This window comes from Anarhichas minor, unplaced genomic scaffold, assembly GCF_050575085.1.
Source record: "Anarhichas minor isolate MPS153535 unplaced genomic scaffold, ASM5057508v1 ptg000040l, whole genome shotgun sequence".
Taxonomy (NCBI): domain Eukaryota; kingdom Metazoa; phylum Chordata; class Actinopteri; order Perciformes; family Anarhichadidae; genus Anarhichas; species Anarhichas minor.
The window spans coordinates 9,584,284-9,600,526 of NW_027466486.1; the positions used below are offsets into that span (position 1 = coordinate 9,584,284).

Sequence of the window (16,243 nt, forward strand, 5' to 3'; positions counted from 1 at the left end):
AAAGTTCACCTACATTTTTGGATCAAGTGTCTTACAAGTACATTTGACATAACGGTCCTTTTAGAACTAATTTGACTCAAATCAAATGTTAGTCCATATCAGTCACACTAATACAACTTTGGTACACATTAGATTTCTTTATTTCATTTACACAATCCAATTACACATATCTAGTAGTACAAGGTCAGTAAGAAACAATACAAAAGTTATAGTAAAGAAAAATACAGAATGTACCTTTTCTGACTACACAGCAGCCAGTAAGACAAGACAATTGCACTGCAGTGGAAGTGGTTCAGGATCATTCACAAACATCAACTGTATTGCTTCACATCCACTTCCCTTAAAATCGACTGTTAGGAAGGTCACTGCAAAAACCACCCGTTTATTTATTTCAGCAGGAGTCAATGTGTGAGTGCAGCAAAGTCTTGCAAACCAGTGAAAAACAGACATCTTAAAAATCAATTTGATGGATGAATAAAATGAGATCATAACTAGAATCATTCTGCAGGTTTTTAACTCATAGCTGAATCCCTTTTTTAAAAATATATATATTGTACTTTAGCTTAGCTCACAGAATGTGAATCGGGAACTGAATGCAGAACAGGTCTTTTTGGTTGTCGTCTTTCAGTTCCCACTCCACGACCAGCTTTATCTAGAAATGCAGAAGAGTGATCAGTGAACAACGTGGGCTTTGCATAATATATATATAGCCATGTGTTATGTATGTTACTGATGTAACAAGTAGTACTTACTGGAGGGTACACAGACTTCACAGGAAGAGAGTTCAGATAGTGATACTGCTGCTGCTTCTGGATGGGACACTGGATTCCAGACTTGCAGCCATCTTCCATGGGAATGGGGAAGGGGACGGCAACTCCAGCAATGATGCCATGAACCACCGCTTTGCTCGACTGGCTCTCCACAGCTACAACAGATAAACACATGACTGAGATCAAAAAGTACAAAAAAATAAATCCTATTCATTTATGTTCTGACTGTCAGGTGAAGTATTTCTCAAAAGAGAAAGCCCCCTTACCACTGTCGAATGTCACATTGACACTGTAGGACTGTCCTCTGTGTAGCTGACATGGCTGAACGGCACAAGGGCTAATGTCCACTATGGACACTTTACCAGAAGAGGAGCCTAAAGAGAAACAAGGGGAAAAGAAAAGGGTCTTAAAAAAAAAATATGCAGACCTAAGCATACAAAAAAGGGAAATAAACTACCAATCAGGAGCTCAGTCTCAATATACTTTTGCACAAGGTGCCAAAAAACAACTCAGGAACATACAAACAGAATTATAACTAAATAAAATGATCTGCTGATTAATATAATCTAAAGTAAAGCATGTAATCTTATTCATTTTTGGTGTTTGGCCACTCAGCTAGATCGCTCCTGCGGCTCAGGAGGGAGCTGTCCAAAGTGTGAAGAGATAACCCTGATGAGATCAGAGAGTCTCATGACAGACAGTGTTACATCGTTTTTGGAAGTCCACTCAAATAAGAGATTAAACGTTTCTTTCTTGGACTCTGCTGCTGCTGCTGCTGCTTTCTTTTCGTCCTCTCTTTTTAGAAGTACTATACAAAATCACTTCTAGTTGGAGTGACAGCTCTGATCACTCAGGAAACTCTTAATTAATCACTGAATATAAACAAAACAAAATGAGCACATGAGAGTTGTTCATGTGCACAGGACTGTGTGACAGAGATGTGCCCAGACATGAAACAGTCAGTCAAAGAAACAATGGAACATTAATCAAAAATTCTGATAATTAAACCTTAATGGACTATAGGATGGACAAAACAAGCATTTAAACAGAAGTCACTTCTGTATTCTGGTAAACCTATACATTTTATAATAACAGGACAGCAACACATGTTAACCAACGGATTTCTTCACTCCCTTTTAGGATTGCGTAACAAGTGTTTACCGCTAACGTACAAGACATTTAAAACAGTAATTAAAAGTCAGAAGAGTAGTAAATCTAACGTTTGTCATTAAAATGAGTGAAGTGAAACTTACCGCAGTCAATGAACTTCACCGGCGCCGCACAGGTGAGTCCCATTAAGCACAACAAAACGAAAAAACGAGTCGGGACATCCATGTTTATTTCCTAAAAAAAAAAAAAAAGATATGCACTGAGGAAATAGTCATTAGGTAATAGAAAAGTAAACCTCACCAGACGTCAGCGGTCAGTTAAAGTGTTCAATCATATGACTTTGTGTTAGTTTCCTCAAATGTTCCGAGTGTAGCAGTGACTACAGAGTTTAACAAAGAACACGTACTCTTCCACTAACTGGCACCAAGAGTAACTACACAATCATAATAGCCTTCTAATAAGCATAGCACGTATAAGAAGTAATGAATGAAGCAACTGTACCTTTGAAGCGCTTTCTGCAGTTTCCCAAGTGAAGCCGACAACCGCCGAGCACCTTTTATTTCCGTGTATCACGAGATCGAAGTGACGCCTATTTATCATACAATGCTATCATTAACATTTTGGGTTTTTGTGCCCGCAATACAGCTTGTCAGGAAACCTCTCACCGTTAAGACTCCGCCTCATGCGATATAATTGGCAGATCAAAATCTCAAGCAGTACACAAACGATAGACTGTAAAAACGAACCCAGTCATCTTTTACCCAAACCTAAATGCAGAAATTCAGGGAGATCTGTGCCTGTAAGGCAAAGCCAAGGTATCAATAAGCTCTAAGCCAGAAAACAAACAAGTTTTCTTCTTCTTTTGATTGGCAGTTAAACTGACGAATCAAACGACCGTATTGTACAAATATGGGCGTATCTATTTGACAGACAATCCTTTCAGCCAATAAAGGTGCAATCTTCCCTTCGTCGTAGGCTGGGGGATGTAACCTTCCGACATTTGTTATGGAAGATGTCATTCGTGAGAGCAGCTATGATAACTGCGTCAAAGTCAACAGTATTGAACCTTGCTAGGTAACGATTATTTGTCTTATATCTTAGACACCAGTAGAGATAATCTGTAAACAATCTCTCTGGGGGAGAAAAAGAGCTGCGTGTTGAATTATTGTTGTTAGCAAGCTAGCTGTTAGCGCTACCGTTAAGCAGCTAGCTAGCTAGCCCCAGGGCTAGCGAGGCTACTAGTCCTGCTGCTGTCGTGCAATCTGATTTTAACATAACGTCTTTTTTTTTTTTTGCAGGGCATCAACTCTTTTGTCCAACCACAATGTGAGCCAACAGTTACACCGGCTTCCTCAAAATCACCTGCCCCTTTACACAACGGCGCTTCATCGCTTCAGCAGTGCCTCAACCCAGCAGAAGCCAGCGGGGTCAGAACCATCTGAAGACAAAGTACAACTCACTGAGTCATGTGTGAAGGTGTGACATGTCCACGATTAAGCATCATACTGTTATGTCTGATAATCCAAACATTTAATTAATCCCCCATCTGAGTGAAGTGTTATTTGTCAACATTGTTGATATCTGATTATGGACCATGCTAACATGCATTGCCATGTGGCCACCGTGTCAATCAATATGTTGGATTGTTATTTTGTACTTTGCACCTCATTCATCATGATCCTGTCTCTCCTTTAACACAGAGACTAGGGGAAATCATGGGGAAGGGTGATTATCTGAGAATACATGTGGAGGGAGGAGGCTGCTCCGGGTTCCAGTACAAGTTTTCTGTTGAGAATAACAAGAATGAAGATGACAGGTTTGTGGCAATTTACCTATCTTTGAATTTGTTGTTTCACACTGGTCTCATTGTGTCCTTATTGTCTCTTATAATCTCTGTTCCCTCCTGCATCCACGCTGCTCTGCTATCAGGGTGTTTGAGCAGGGAGGAGTGGGCATCATTGTGGACCAGGACAGCCTGGAGTTTGTGAAAGGAGCCACTGTGGACTTCACCCAGGAGCTGATCCGCTCCACCTTCCTCGTGCTCAAGAATCCTCAAGCCGATCATGGCTGCTCCTGTGGCAGCTCCTTCTCTGTCAAACTATGACCCTGCGTCAATGTTACTTGATACACTGATTTACCAGTTTGTGTACAAAATACAATTAAATATCATAAGACACTTTTAAACATAATGCTTTCTAACTACTGGTGTTGTAGGTGTGAAACAAGTGAACTGAATGAAAGGATGGGGTATCTATTGATCATTGTGCTGTTTTGCAGATAGTGACAGTCGTTGCTCATTGATAGATGAGTTCACGACATTCAGCTGTAATCATCATCTATTCAATTCAAAACAAAAGCTCAATTGAGACGTTTGAGTCTGCGGTGCTTAGATTTGCCCTGGGTGTAAACTATGTAAATAGGCTAAATCTATGATTGCAGAGAGCTAAGCTATATTGTATTTGTTTCATCTAAAATAAAATTGAGTGAATTTAAAATATTTGTATCTTCAGTCTGTTCAATTTTTATTATATGCAAATTGTGTGTTATAATTTATTACACTTTCATTGTTACATTAGAGGGATGAAAGGGAACCGAGGAAATGTTTCTATTTATTTATAATTGATGAAAGGTTAGTCGCACTGATCATTTCATTGAAAGTGTTACTTCGTCAGCATTATTAATTGGTCTGGATTCATTACACCACTGTCAGTTAAAACATATCGCTCAAAGTCATGGTTGCCTTTTTTATTAAAGTGGAATTTAAGAAACATCTCACAAAAAATATACAAAAAGAATATATACAAATGATATGTACACTGGTATAATGTAAATCAAATTATGCAGCAACAATGTTTTGTATAGTTAGTCTTAATACAAGGAGCAAAATATTTTTGCACTTTTCATATTTTCTCTGATGAAACATTCCATTTAAGCAATATATCCGATAACACAAAACATTAACCGTACTGTTGAAAAAAGTCACACCGTTCATATTCATGAAAATGCAACATTAATACGTCATAGCAGCACACTGAGAAGTGAGAAAGAATTGCAACCGTGTATTGAAACATCAATTTACAGCTGTTCTTTTTTTTTTTTTTTTCTGAGGAATTTGGTTCAGACAGATTGTCTTCCAGTAAGCCATGCACACCCACTTACCACAAACACATCCTCAAACAAGTATGAGCACGTTTAACTTGTCATGAGGGGAACACTGCCGAGGGAGGTTTGAGGTCAACCAGTCAACAACACAACCACATAAACAAACCGTAAATGAACCATCAGGGGTAACACAGTGACCAGGTCAGGTGTACAGTGCATAGTATGCTTTGGCATGCTGACATCCAGAACATAACAGTGGATGTTACATTCAGAAGGAAGGCCACAGGATTTGGAATCACCAGTAAAAATAGAACAAACAAATGACTACATGATCCAAAAAGTAAAACCAACTAATACAAAAAGAATCCAAACCCTTATAAATTAAACACTCAGATTAAGGCTAATTCAGTTTGCTACATGTTTTCAAAAAATGGCATTGTCAGTAACACAATTTCATAGGCCTATCAAGTGGCAAAACATCCATTTTCAACATGTACACAGATACACTCATTCTTTAAAAAAAATTGTATTATTATTTTTATTATTTGAGAGATGTCTCTTTTTTTTAAGGATGATGCGATGTCGTGAGAGCAGGGCTGTATGCCCTCCGCCTGTGTTCACAATCAGGACTGATGCTGTGATGAAAATTAGCCTTTCACATATGCATGCACCTATAGTTTTGAGGCAGTAAGTCAGATCACCACTCATTTACAAGCTGCCACGTCTGTCTTCCTCCTCCTCCTCCTCCTCCTCCTCCTCCTCCTCCTCGCTTCAATGCATCCTTTTAGCATCATTTTCTCTCTGGAGAGTCATGCTGGGAGACTTTCTGAGGCAGGGTTGGTCCAGGTGTGATCCTCAATGAGGGGCATGGACACACCTCCACACAAAGAGGCTAGAAAGGACATAAAGGAAAGGATGCATCGCTTAATATTTGATTGTGATGTCATTTGTAAGCTACGTTGTTATTTGGAGCCTCAGTCATACCTCCTGTCATCTCCACCGGCACTAACCACGAAGCGGTCTCCAGTTGTGAAGCGTACATTAGTCAAGTGAGCAGAATGGCCCATAAAGCGTTTGTGTTTGCCCTGAAAACAGATCACATACATATCATCCAGGTGGCATCTCTCAGAGTACAGTAAACGTGAGACAATTCACCACACAGTCTTCACACAGGCTTCATGATATAAGCGTATCTCTGAAAGGTGCAGAGAAATGTTTTACTTTTGTCATCTGACAGATGGCATAGGGTAAATATTAGTGTCATAAGAAATCCCAAACAGGAATAATACTATTATGCAATCATACTTACAAACTTCTCTGGACATGGAAAATCAAATAGCTTCACCATTCCAAAGTCATCGCCTGTGACGATGTTAAGGCCTGAGTGGGACACACAGGCACAAGTGACGTCTGCTTTGTCAGTGTTGCGGGACCAGATGCCTATGACCTCGTCCCCAAGGACACTGGATACAGAGAGAGAGAGAGAGAGAGAGAGAGAGAGCAATCATATATTTGGCCATTACCTTTCTAACATGCATGTGTTGGTCTTAACACCGGGACTCTCACCTTGTCCAGGTGGCCCAGGTGATCCTGTCGATCTGTGACTGCTCTGTGACCTGCTTCCCAGATGGCACCTCGTACACGAGCCGTTTATAAGCACCGGTGGATATCTGGTTCAAGACATAACAGGTTAGGGATCATACAGCCAGCCAGCTAGCTATTAAAGACAAACATGCCCTCCCACTGCAGAGTTGATAAACCCTCTCACAGTCCATACCTGGACGTAAGTGCTGTCAGCCGAAAAGTCCATCTGCATCACGAAGCTGGGGATGTCCCTGCAGCAGTTGATGCGGTTCAGCTGCGGTCCGAGTGTCAGGTCGTAGAAGTCAACTGCGCTCTCAGTAGAGCCTACGGCCAGGTAGCGAGAATTTGGACTGAACCTGTTAGAAAGTCATGCAGCGTTTTAAAAGTCTGTCTGTCCTGTCAGATTTACTTTGAAGTGTGTGGAGTAGGTTTGACCTATTTCAGTCTCCAAAGAAAATTTGTGGTCGAAACATGTTGCCTCTTTAAATGATTTAGCCACCATAATAAAGGCTTTTTAATATTTCCTTCCTCGTTGGTCTTAGATTTTAGAGATTTTCTGGATTTCCTTCCCCTTGAACTCAGCTGTACCTTGTGCAAAGTGCCAAACTCTTCTATCATTACCTAATATCCTGAATAGGAGAGCGCCGGTCTCTTTTCTTGCCCCAGATTTTGAGTGAAGCCACCAACAGGATGATGAACTCTCCGTTCTTCATGCCGATGGCCACCATGTCTCCTTCAGGACTGTAGCTGATGGTGCGCGCCGGGTGGCCCAGGTTCACCTTATTCAGCATCTTCTGTTTCCCCACAAGGCCATGCAACATCATCACATTCTTGTTATTAGTGTAATTTTGTGAATGAAGAATAACCATCTTAATTCCACTTGATAAAAGCAACATCTTATATGATAGAAGTACGAAAGTATTGGGAAGAATTGAGATGGTTCTGAGGGGATTGAGGTAACATGGCTGACCTTCTCCGGGATGTCCCACAGACGAACAGTGCCATCCTCTGCCGCAGACAGGAATACGTCTCGGGAGGGATGGGTGCCCAAGCCCCAGATCGGTCCGTCCATGTGTCCGTTCACCAAGATGTTGCACGCTGCATTCTTCTCTCCTACCTCAATGATCTCTGCATTCCTGGTCCCCACGAGGATTTTACCCTGACACAGAAATCAGTAAAATGTGTCAAAATACACATGATGAAGTTTGCAATTCGCTGGATCCTTTTATAGAGTGCGATATTATGTGCGACCTACCTTTCCTCTGCACACAGAGCGAACACAGTCTATGACCTGTCCGGTTTCTAATCGAAACGCTCTGCAGCGTTTCAGCTCCTGGTCCCAGAGCTTTAGAGCACCTCCCTCTTTTGAGCTGTGGAGGAACACACACGTGTATTTCATCCCTCAGCTGATGAAATTCACAGCTTTAAATATGTATGCATTTCCCCCTCATATGCATTTAGTCGTATATTGGTATTACATTCATATGGGGAAATACATTGTTGCAAATATCAATACAATTAATAAAAAACTAGTATTAAAAGCAAAGGGATGTTTTCCATTTTCTGGTATCAAGGCCATCCAACCCTGCTCCACAGTGTGAGCTCACTGATATGTAATATGGTGTATTAATGTAACAGAGCAGCACTCACGGTCTTTCCTTGCCTCCGGTGACAATGAGGCCGTCTCTCAGTGTGGTGTACATGGTGAACACAGGGCCCGTATGAGCTTTGGCCACAATTCTCACTAGAATGTGTTCCTTCCACACACACACATCCCCACTTATGGTACCTGTAAATGTCAAGGTATTCTGAAAAGAAAACAAAGCTGCACTAATCTAGTGGCCTAAGAGAGCAGAGCGAGCAATGCAAAAACAATTCACAGCACATTTAAGTTGACAGTTTGGGATCAGGTGAGCTTTAAATATGAGTAGAGTCAAATTATGAGGTCAAATGTAGTATGTAGTAAAAACATTTAAAAGATTTTATATGAATATTAGTTGAAAGCCACTTACAGCTCCAAATGCTACAGACAGCATGGTCTGCATCCGGGCGTCCTCTATGGAACTCAGCACACCTTTTTTGCTGAGCAAAGCTCGACCAGCTAACGTCCAGAAACGCACATGCTTGATCCCCACAGACACAAAGTGTGTGTCAGAGTCTGGACGAAATTCGGCCACAAAGATCCTCTGGGTGTGACCTACCCGGCTGGCAATTTTGGCACCTAAAAACAAAATAGAGTGCAATGAAAGCATGATCTCTGGTTGGACGTTCTAATCCCCAGAATGAGGTCAAAGTTGATTATTTAGTTTTACCTTCCTGCCATTTCCAGATGGTGACGGTGTGTTCGGGGTCCAGGCCCACAGACAGCAGGAGTTTTCCTGTGGCACTAAAGCTGACGGAGCAAACCCCACCGGAGTGGAAACAACGTAGCACCGACAGCGTCTGCTTGGTCATGGCGTCCCACACATGTATAGATGGAGACGTGGCTGAGGGACAGAGAAGGAGAATTGTTGATCTAAAATGAACTACTATCAATGCACTTCTTTATTTTTTGCGTCCGACTTATGTCATGTGTAAATCCTTTAACAAAATAATTAATTATTGTGTTTCTACAAATTCTATATTCTAATTTAACAAAACCCTAAAACTTAAAAGGTATAGGCTAGAGTTTAGACATATGCTTTCATAGCTTTTTATATATACTACATAATATTTCTTATTTTTTTTAGAGAGTCTACAACAAAGCAAAAATGCTTCCAAACATTATTCCTAAAAATAAAGTTTGCATGAAGCAAAGACCACAAATCAAGTGGCCACTAGATGGCGTTAACGTATTTATAGAATATAATGAGTTGAAACAATACCGATTATAATAGTTTTTAACACCAAATTTCCCAATCGACATAACGACTCGTTTTGAAATGTCCTTACCTGACATGTCACCAGTATCACCTGAAAAGAAGATAAAAAATCGGATTAATTGACAGAGCCGATAAATGATCTGTTTATTTTTTGTGACTTTCTGAGCAATTGTGCTTTTCTGCTATTGACAAACAATTTATTTTAAAATATTTAGGTAATTTACAGAAAATCATTACAAATCTAAAAGTTATATGTATAAAATGTTATGCCATTACAAATCCATGTAATTCAATATCTGCCAATTTCTCTTTATATGTGTCTTTCCGTGAGAAATGCAGCATGCGTGACAATCTCACAACCATTCATTTATGCATAAATGTGTCTCTATAGCACAGATAAGCTTGTAGGAGGGGGATGGCTGTCTGCCATGTAGAATATGCCCCCTGCACAAAGCACAACACAGGATACAGGGGAGAGAAATGAGGCGGCTGGTGACACAGGAGGTCAACTTCTCACAAACATACCTACTTGGCCAGTTGCCACCACGTTGGGAAATTTGGGATGTTGATTGATTGTCAGGCACAAAATGTCGTCACTGTGTTCTGCATAGAAACTTTGGCAGGCTGTAAGAAAACACACACACACACACACACACACACATAGAGACACACAGATACAAAATGAAATGTTTGCTTTACAGTGAATAGTAACACTGTCAGCGAGTCTTCTAGACCGTCTACTCACAGGTCGTCAGGTTGAGTACGATGCCAACTGAGGCCGTGTGGTAGATGATGTCCGCCCCCTCGTTCAGGTAGTGCACGTTATTGCGGCAGTCATTGCCACGGTAACCAAACACCAGGTCCAACACCAGGTCCTGCGGGGGAGTCAGAAAAAGTCAGAAGGGTCATTGCCATGACAACTAAGATGTTCAGAGCCAGCTGCTGGCTGAAGGAGTACATCATTGTTCAATTACAGCTCTGCCCGGACAGAGGACGAGCACACAGCGTCTTCAGAAGGAAGAATCACATTCGAAACCAACATTTTGAATATTTTGCTGACAAGACAAGACTCCATCTGTTTACAATAAGTTCCCCATCTGTTTTGGTCAGGATGTGAGGTTTGTCTTACCTCAATGGGTCTCTTCTTTTTGCCAACATTGTTGGTCTGCAGCTTCTCCGGCTGTGGCAGCGCTCTGCTGACAGGAGGCCTGAAACAGACAGCTGGGATAAGGGGGGGTTGCTGCAGAGCTGCTGATGCTAATGATAATGACGACAATAATAATAACAACACACTGTTTGCTACTCTGACTATTATGCAAAAACATTGCATGAACATCTACTCATATGTGCACACAAATAGGTGAAGTTTTATCTCAAAGGAAAAGAGCTACAATTCTTGAGGTGGGATTATTTTTTTAAAAGCAGGTGACATGTCAAGGCTTCTTGTATCACAAGTGGAATAGAGTTTGTTTTGCCAGCGAAGCAATGAAAGGACTATGTTTGAATAAGGGGACTGAGTGGGAACGAGAGTGAAAATGCTAAGAATCATCCATTATGGGAAAGAAAAGTTCAAGAAAATGTGACATAACTGGAGCTTTGTCTGTTCTCCCCCACACATCTTTAGGCACTCAGTCAATGCAATGTAATTAAAGATTAAAAAATATAATATATATATATATACGTATATATAAATATATGTTAGGATAAGGGTCTGAAAAATACAGTTTCACTCTTAATTAATAAGACTTTTATAGTGCATATTTAAAACACAATGGCATGAAAACAACTATTGATAATGCAAAGACTGTAAGTGCAAACTATTACCATGACCTTCTTCTACAGTCAAGGCAGGGTGTGGAAAGAGTGGCAAGATACAAATATCTACATGAGGTTGTGTGTGTACTCCGTAGAATAATCACATAACCAGACAATAAGCAGCTTACCTTGACCCTCTTCATGGCAGCAATAACAAAGAGAAAGTTAGAATTAGAAAAAGGTTTCTTACAGCGTTCACTGCTGCCTGGCTGGACACACGTGACGAAACACAACACCTCAGCCACCGAGGACGTAAAACACGGGAGTCAGCGCCATGGTGTAACCATGGCAACTAAAGTCCATTTCCATGACAACTGCGAGGATGCTTTCATCGTTGTCAAAAAAAAAAACTAATCTGGAAATCAATGAACCTGAATCACCCAAAGTCTGAGACACACTTAAAGATGGATTGTAATGATGTAAAATATGATAATGCTTGTAAGCGCTGTTCAGGACCAGACGAACAAACAATATATTTCCTTAAAAACACTCTAAAATATTCTAAAGATGTGTATTTTTCTAATGGATCTGGTTTGATGAAGTTAATATATGGCTTTTCCTCCGAGTCGCTGACTATCAAAAACATTCCGATTTAAAAATTGTTCTGCTGACTCCTAAAAATGATTAAAGTAAATTAAATTCAAGCTCTAACTTAATTGTTAGCCCAATTATTCCTGCCTGTCAGAACAGCAGCTCATTAACAAGTGAATTAACACCCAAAAGAGCATCAAACACTGAAAAATAAATCACTAAAACTGCTGAATTTGTACAGAGGGGACTTAAAGGCATTATATAAAGCTTCAAGAAGTGAAAGATAATGCTTGATACTGTCTCGAGTCTTGACATGATTTAGTGAGATAAGGTGCTTCTCTGTATTTATACATGCTGCGCCCTCTGCTTCATCTTTTGTCCAAAATCAACATACATGAACACTAGAGCTTACCTGACCACCCCTTGTCTTCAAGTAGAATTAAAGAACGAAGCAGGATAATGACAGATGGACAGCCATTAAAGGAAAGAAGAAGAGCAGAAAAGGCTGAGTTATTTCAAAAGGGCAGGGACAGGGCAGGAATTTCACGCAGGAAAGGAAAAGATATGTTGACTGAAGAAGGCAGGTTTGGCTTCGTCTTGATGCAGAAGCCTTATTCTGCATACTATGACCTTTCCTATTCCTAAAAGGTATTTTCTGACTGCGCAGGAGCGTCCCTCTGACCATCTGCAAAGCTTCACCGCAGCTTCAATGACAGATACCTTTCGTCCACCGAGAGCTCTTTGAGCTGCAAGTGGGGTTTCACGCCCGTCATGGGTCGCATGTTGGCGGATAAGGCCTTGATGGTGTAGCTGATCTCGTTCTCCCTCGTCACATCGCTGTCGTAACCTGGTGACAGACAGGAATGATACAGATTTTAGCGCCAGAAACATTCGATGAATGAAAAACCTCAAAAGGAAGCTCATCTCTCACCTCCATCATCCTCACTCTCGATGTCCGACTCCTCACTGTCGCACTGCTTGAATTCCCGGTGGCCCTCGGGCTCGTGGGCCCAGATCATGAGGCACGTGTCAGCCCCGCCGACTGTCACCAAGAGGCTGTCGTCATGGGTCCATCGCACATTGGTAACATGTGTGCTGTGGGCCACGTAGCGTTTGAACTTTGCATACTTTCCCTGGGGGGAGAGGGACAAGATTTATGTAACACTATGTGACATTAACACGGAAATTTACATCAAATTTACATAAACGTAAGCCGTAAGTCATGAGGCGCTCAAGCCAGTTAATACGAGGAATCATGCATTGTGTCTTACCTTGACAGGGTATCTGAATAGCTTGACGTATCCCAAGTCATCTCCTGTTGCTAGCACCTTCCTGTCGTTACTAAGGCAGGCGGCTGTCACCTCAGTGACCTCGTTGATCAAAGGCCAGATGCCCTCAACAGACGTACCCAGGACACACGTCCACGTGCTCCAGTCAATCTTCTCCACCTGAGCCAAGTGAGGAGGCAATGAAACATGACTCTATATAGCTCTTTGTAAAAGCACCTCACAATATAATCCTTAACTGTCAACAGGCAAGATAGCAACAAAATAAAACAACAAATCAGAAATGTACTCTGGAGCGTCACCATGAAGAGCCTCAACATGCATCTACCAGCAGCCTATATAGAGAGTCAACACTGAAATAAATTGCTCTCTCTCTTTGTCTTTATTAGAAGATGGGCCATCGCATTTTCAACCACCTACAGATAAGCTTCAACAAAATGTCAAACTGTTCCTTCAAAAGGTAGGAGGGAGGGAAGGAAGGAAGGAAGGAAGGAGGAGGCAACCACTGTCTCAGCCAGTCGATAATCATCCTGTGATCAAGTGTGCAGGAGAAGAGAGAAATGCGTGGGAGGGAAAGAGGAAAGCATCATGATGAGGTGAGACAAACGAGCAAAAGTGTAGGAGAGGACATCGGTGCAGCGAGACACGATCTAGCAGCATCTATCATCCGTGACCCTTATTTTCCTAATGCTTCCCTCCACCGTGTGCCTCGCAAGGTGTCTGAATGTCACGCCATATTATGGGTACCCTAAACACTGCCGCACTTCCACTGCCAACGAAAATTTGGGCCAAGAGCGCAACCGTAACCGAGGCCGCTCCTGTGCCTTCTCTCCCTGCTTACCTCTGTAGCCGGGATGGTCTGCCTCTTGCCACGAGGAGCTTCAAAAAAAAACTGCTCTTTAGCACCGGTGTTGACTTGGAGTAGTTTTCCTGTGAATGAAAGTGGGCCGTGATATTTAACTGTTTTTTTAACAGAGACATTTTGAATCCATAATTTGATCGCTAGCAGTGGTTAGTATGTAAGGAAGCATTGTTCACCTCTCTTGTCCCAGTCCAGATGGGTAATGTAGTTGAGGCATCCTTTGCACACCCCAACCCGTTTGCTGCTCATTACATTGTAAATATCCACAAAAGTGTCCCCCGATGCGACTGCAAGGTACTTCCCAGTACCTGAGTAAACACAAGAGGGATGAGTTTCAGATAGTTCGTCAGTCTCTGTGGTCCAGACTTTAAGATTTAGACATTTTGCACGGCCCATTTTGTTCATGTTCACCTCAGGATTGATGCAGTAACTTTGGGAATCCCTTAACTTTTCATATAGTGCTTTTCATCAAGTCAAAGTCAAAGTTTTTTGGTAATTCCAGTAAAACGATTGGCATTCCCATCAGCCTCAGCTGTGTTTTAATGCTAATTAGCAAATGTTAACATGCTAGCACACTAAACTAAGAAGATGAACATGGTCAACCTTACACCTGCTCAACACTGTAGCATTTAGCTTATGTCGGCATGTGCCTAAGTCTGAATAAGATAAATAACTACACTGCTTTATAAAGCGGCTTTTAAGCCGTATAGGCTCTCAGAGACTCGTGGGTGTTGGGTTGACAAACAGGAGATCTTGCATCGTGGACTAAGGTTAAGTGTCAAGGGCAAAGAGCGTTCAGTTTCTTGGTCTCACTTTCTCTGCCCAAAACTGTTTCTCATTCCCCTTTTGCTGCCTCTCTGTCTGGCCTTCTAACAGAAAGCCATTAATGTGGGTCAGGCCCGCAGCAATATCTCCCCCCCCACTCACAGCGGAAGGGAAATATGTACACCTGCTGAACCTCTGCATCCTACACACACTAAGATGCTTTGAAGGGCACACAGATTTCAGAGGCACATTTACTTCTCAGACAGGATGTAATGGGAGTTTTGTCAAGGTGAAGAAATGCGGAGGTGAGCGTCAGACCTGGAGAGAATCTGATATCAGAGATGATGTCCTTGCGGTGGTGGAAGGACACCAGGTCCTCCAGGGTGTCTGCGTTCACAATGAGGAAGCTGCCATCATTCAGGCCCACCGCCAAAGCTTTGCCATCAGGGGAGAAGCAGCAGCAGCGGCCGCCTGTGGAGGACAATGTGTTTGTTGAAGCCCCAGGGCCAGTGTACACCCTGTCAGAAAATAGACTCGTCTGTTAGTGTTTTGAGCAGTGACTCACCTTTTCTGAGCTTGCGCACAGCCAGCATGCAGTGGCTGGGTGAAAGGTCCCATATGCGCAGGGTTTTATCATCACTGACGGTGGCACAGAGAGGGAGATGGGGATGAGTGGCCAGGCCCCAAACTTCACCTTCCATGTGACCCTGCAAACACATACAATAGAGTAGTTATTGAATGTGTTGATAGTCAACTTATTCTTGGGTCATGAAAGAAAGAAAAAAAGTGGGACATTTGGCATTGGCGATCAAGCTACACGAACGAATGTCAATATCAAGAGAAGACATTGATACCGGTGGGTGTTTCTTTTTTCACTCTTTTAATGCAACCTGAAGTTTTGAACAATATTGGACTGTATTTGGTTGCGAGTAAGAGATAATTTTGAGCATTGAGTCGTTGCGGCTTATTTGGTGCATATTTTGTCACTTGGAGGTTTCTCATTGAAATTGAATACCCTGATGAGTGCGTTTAAGACAATGAACTTAAGACCGGGAATCCTGAACCAACCCATAACACTGATGTTAAAGAAAAAACGGCCCACACAATTGACTAAAAAGAAATATATATCGAAAATATTCAAAAAAGGAGAAAAGCAAGGTTAACTAAAGCAAATGAGTAGAACAAATGAAGACTCGTATGCAAACAGATGGCAAAGTTCCTAAGGTACAAAGTATTTCCTTGATAGTTGATTGATTTTGCACTTTTTGCAAGAAGATTAGATTAAAACAAAGATGGACTTTGAACCAGTTAGTGAGTAATGTGAAACAATGGCTTTCTGATATTGATCATCAGCTTGATGATGTGAGACAGGTAATGAATGTTTTAGTGAAACACTAAGGTTTCAATCACTAAATCTTCTGCTTCAAGTATTTCCTTATCGTAAAGTTCAAGCAGAAAAAGCTCACTTCAGCGTGCTGCTGCATTGGAAGCTAAACATACTTTGGAGGTTGAGGAGGAAAACTTAAAACGAAGAAAGGAGAAGTTACAACTGGACGC

General features: G+C 41.7%; 3 protein-coding genes across 3 annotated transcripts in view; 1 reads left to right on the forward strand and 2 right to left on the reverse strand.

Annotated features, from left to right (window-relative positions):
• Positions 1 to 117: 117 nt before the first annotated feature.
• On the reverse strand, positions 118 to 2,531 carry LOC142967958 (NPC intracellular cholesterol transporter 2-like). Its single transcript, XM_076107626.1, has 5 exons — positions 2,382 to 2,531; positions 2,024 to 2,114; positions 1,037 to 1,144; positions 753 to 925; positions 118 to 652 (listed from the first exon to the last, which is right to left on the reverse strand). The coding sequence occupies exons 1-5, from the start codon at positions 2,478 to 2,480 to the stop codon at positions 569 to 571; spliced, it is 555 nt and encodes a 184-aa protein (XP_075963741.1). The 5' UTR covers positions 2,481 to 2,531; the 3' UTR covers positions 118 to 568.
• A 275-nt stretch (positions 2,532 to 2,806) lies between these two features.
• Positions 2,807 to 4,375, forward strand: isca2 (iron-sulfur cluster assembly 2). Its single transcript, XM_076107627.1, has 4 exons — positions 2,807 to 2,954; positions 3,179 to 3,356; positions 3,581 to 3,696; positions 3,810 to 4,375. Exons 1-4 carry the CDS (start codon positions 2,893 to 2,895, stop codon positions 3,982 to 3,984), a joined length of 531 nt encoding a protein of 176 aa, XP_075963742.1. The 5' UTR covers positions 2,807 to 2,892; the 3' UTR covers positions 3,985 to 4,375.
• A 264-nt stretch (positions 4,376 to 4,639) lies between these two features.
• eml5 (EMAP like 5) overlaps positions 4,640 to 16,243 on the reverse strand; it is a 32,926-nt gene continuing 21,322 nt past the window's right edge. Inside the window, exons 21-42 of the mRNA XM_076107630.1 lie at positions 15,252 to 15,393; positions 15,005 to 15,157; positions 14,098 to 14,229; positions 13,901 to 13,989; positions 13,045 to 13,221; positions 12,705 to 12,906; positions 12,494 to 12,620; positions 10,557 to 10,635; positions 10,173 to 10,302; positions 9,953 to 10,051; positions 9,498 to 9,518; positions 8,879 to 9,052; positions 8,579 to 8,787; positions 8,217 to 8,374; positions 7,822 to 7,936; positions 7,537 to 7,725; positions 7,188 to 7,360; positions 6,760 to 6,922; positions 6,549 to 6,652; positions 6,292 to 6,445; positions 5,967 to 6,067; positions 4,640 to 5,874 (exon numbers count right to left, since the gene is read on the reverse strand). Coding sequence (XP_075963745.1) covers positions 5,838 to 5,874; positions 5,967 to 6,067; positions 6,292 to 6,445; positions 6,549 to 6,652; positions 6,760 to 6,922; positions 7,188 to 7,360; positions 7,537 to 7,725; positions 7,822 to 7,936; positions 8,217 to 8,374; positions 8,579 to 8,787; positions 8,879 to 9,052; positions 9,498 to 9,518; positions 9,953 to 10,051; positions 10,173 to 10,302; positions 10,557 to 10,635; positions 12,494 to 12,620; positions 12,705 to 12,906; positions 13,045 to 13,221; positions 13,901 to 13,989; positions 14,098 to 14,229; positions 15,005 to 15,157; positions 15,252 to 15,393 — 2,928 coding nt within the window. The 3' untranslated portion in view covers positions 4,640 to 5,837. The remainder of the gene's footprint in view (positions 5,875 to 5,966; positions 6,068 to 6,291; positions 6,446 to 6,548; positions 6,653 to 6,759; positions 6,923 to 7,187; positions 7,361 to 7,536; positions 7,726 to 7,821; positions 7,937 to 8,216; positions 8,375 to 8,578; positions 8,788 to 8,878; positions 9,053 to 9,497; positions 9,519 to 9,952; positions 10,052 to 10,172; positions 10,303 to 10,556; positions 10,636 to 12,493; positions 12,621 to 12,704; positions 12,907 to 13,044; positions 13,222 to 13,900; positions 13,990 to 14,097; positions 14,230 to 15,004; positions 15,158 to 15,251; positions 15,394 to 16,243) is intronic.

Coding starts and splice junctions, on each gene's coding strand:
- isca2 (XM_076107627.1), top strand. CDS start 2,893: ATGTCATTCGTGAGAGCAGCTATGATAACTGCGTCAAAGTCAACAGTA. Junction 3,357..3,580: donor TCACTGAGTCATGTGTGAAG/GTGTGACATGTC, acceptor CCTTTAACACAG/AGACTAGGGGAAATCATGGG. Junction 3,697..3,809: donor AACAAGAATGAAGATGACAG/GTTTGTGGCAAT, acceptor CTCTGCTATCAG/GGTGTTTGAGCAGGGAGGAG.
- LOC142967958 (XM_076107626.1), bottom strand. CDS start 2,480: ATGATAAATAGGCGTCACTTCGATCTCGTGATACACGGAAATAAAAGG. Junction 2,115..2,381: donor CTGCAGAAAGCGCTTCAAAG/GTACAGTTGCTT, acceptor TTTTTTTTTTAG/GAAATAAACATGGATGTCCC. Junction 926..1,036: donor CAATGTGACATTCGACAGTG/GTAAGGGGGCTT, acceptor TATCTGTTGTAG/CTGTGGAGAGCCAGTCGAGC.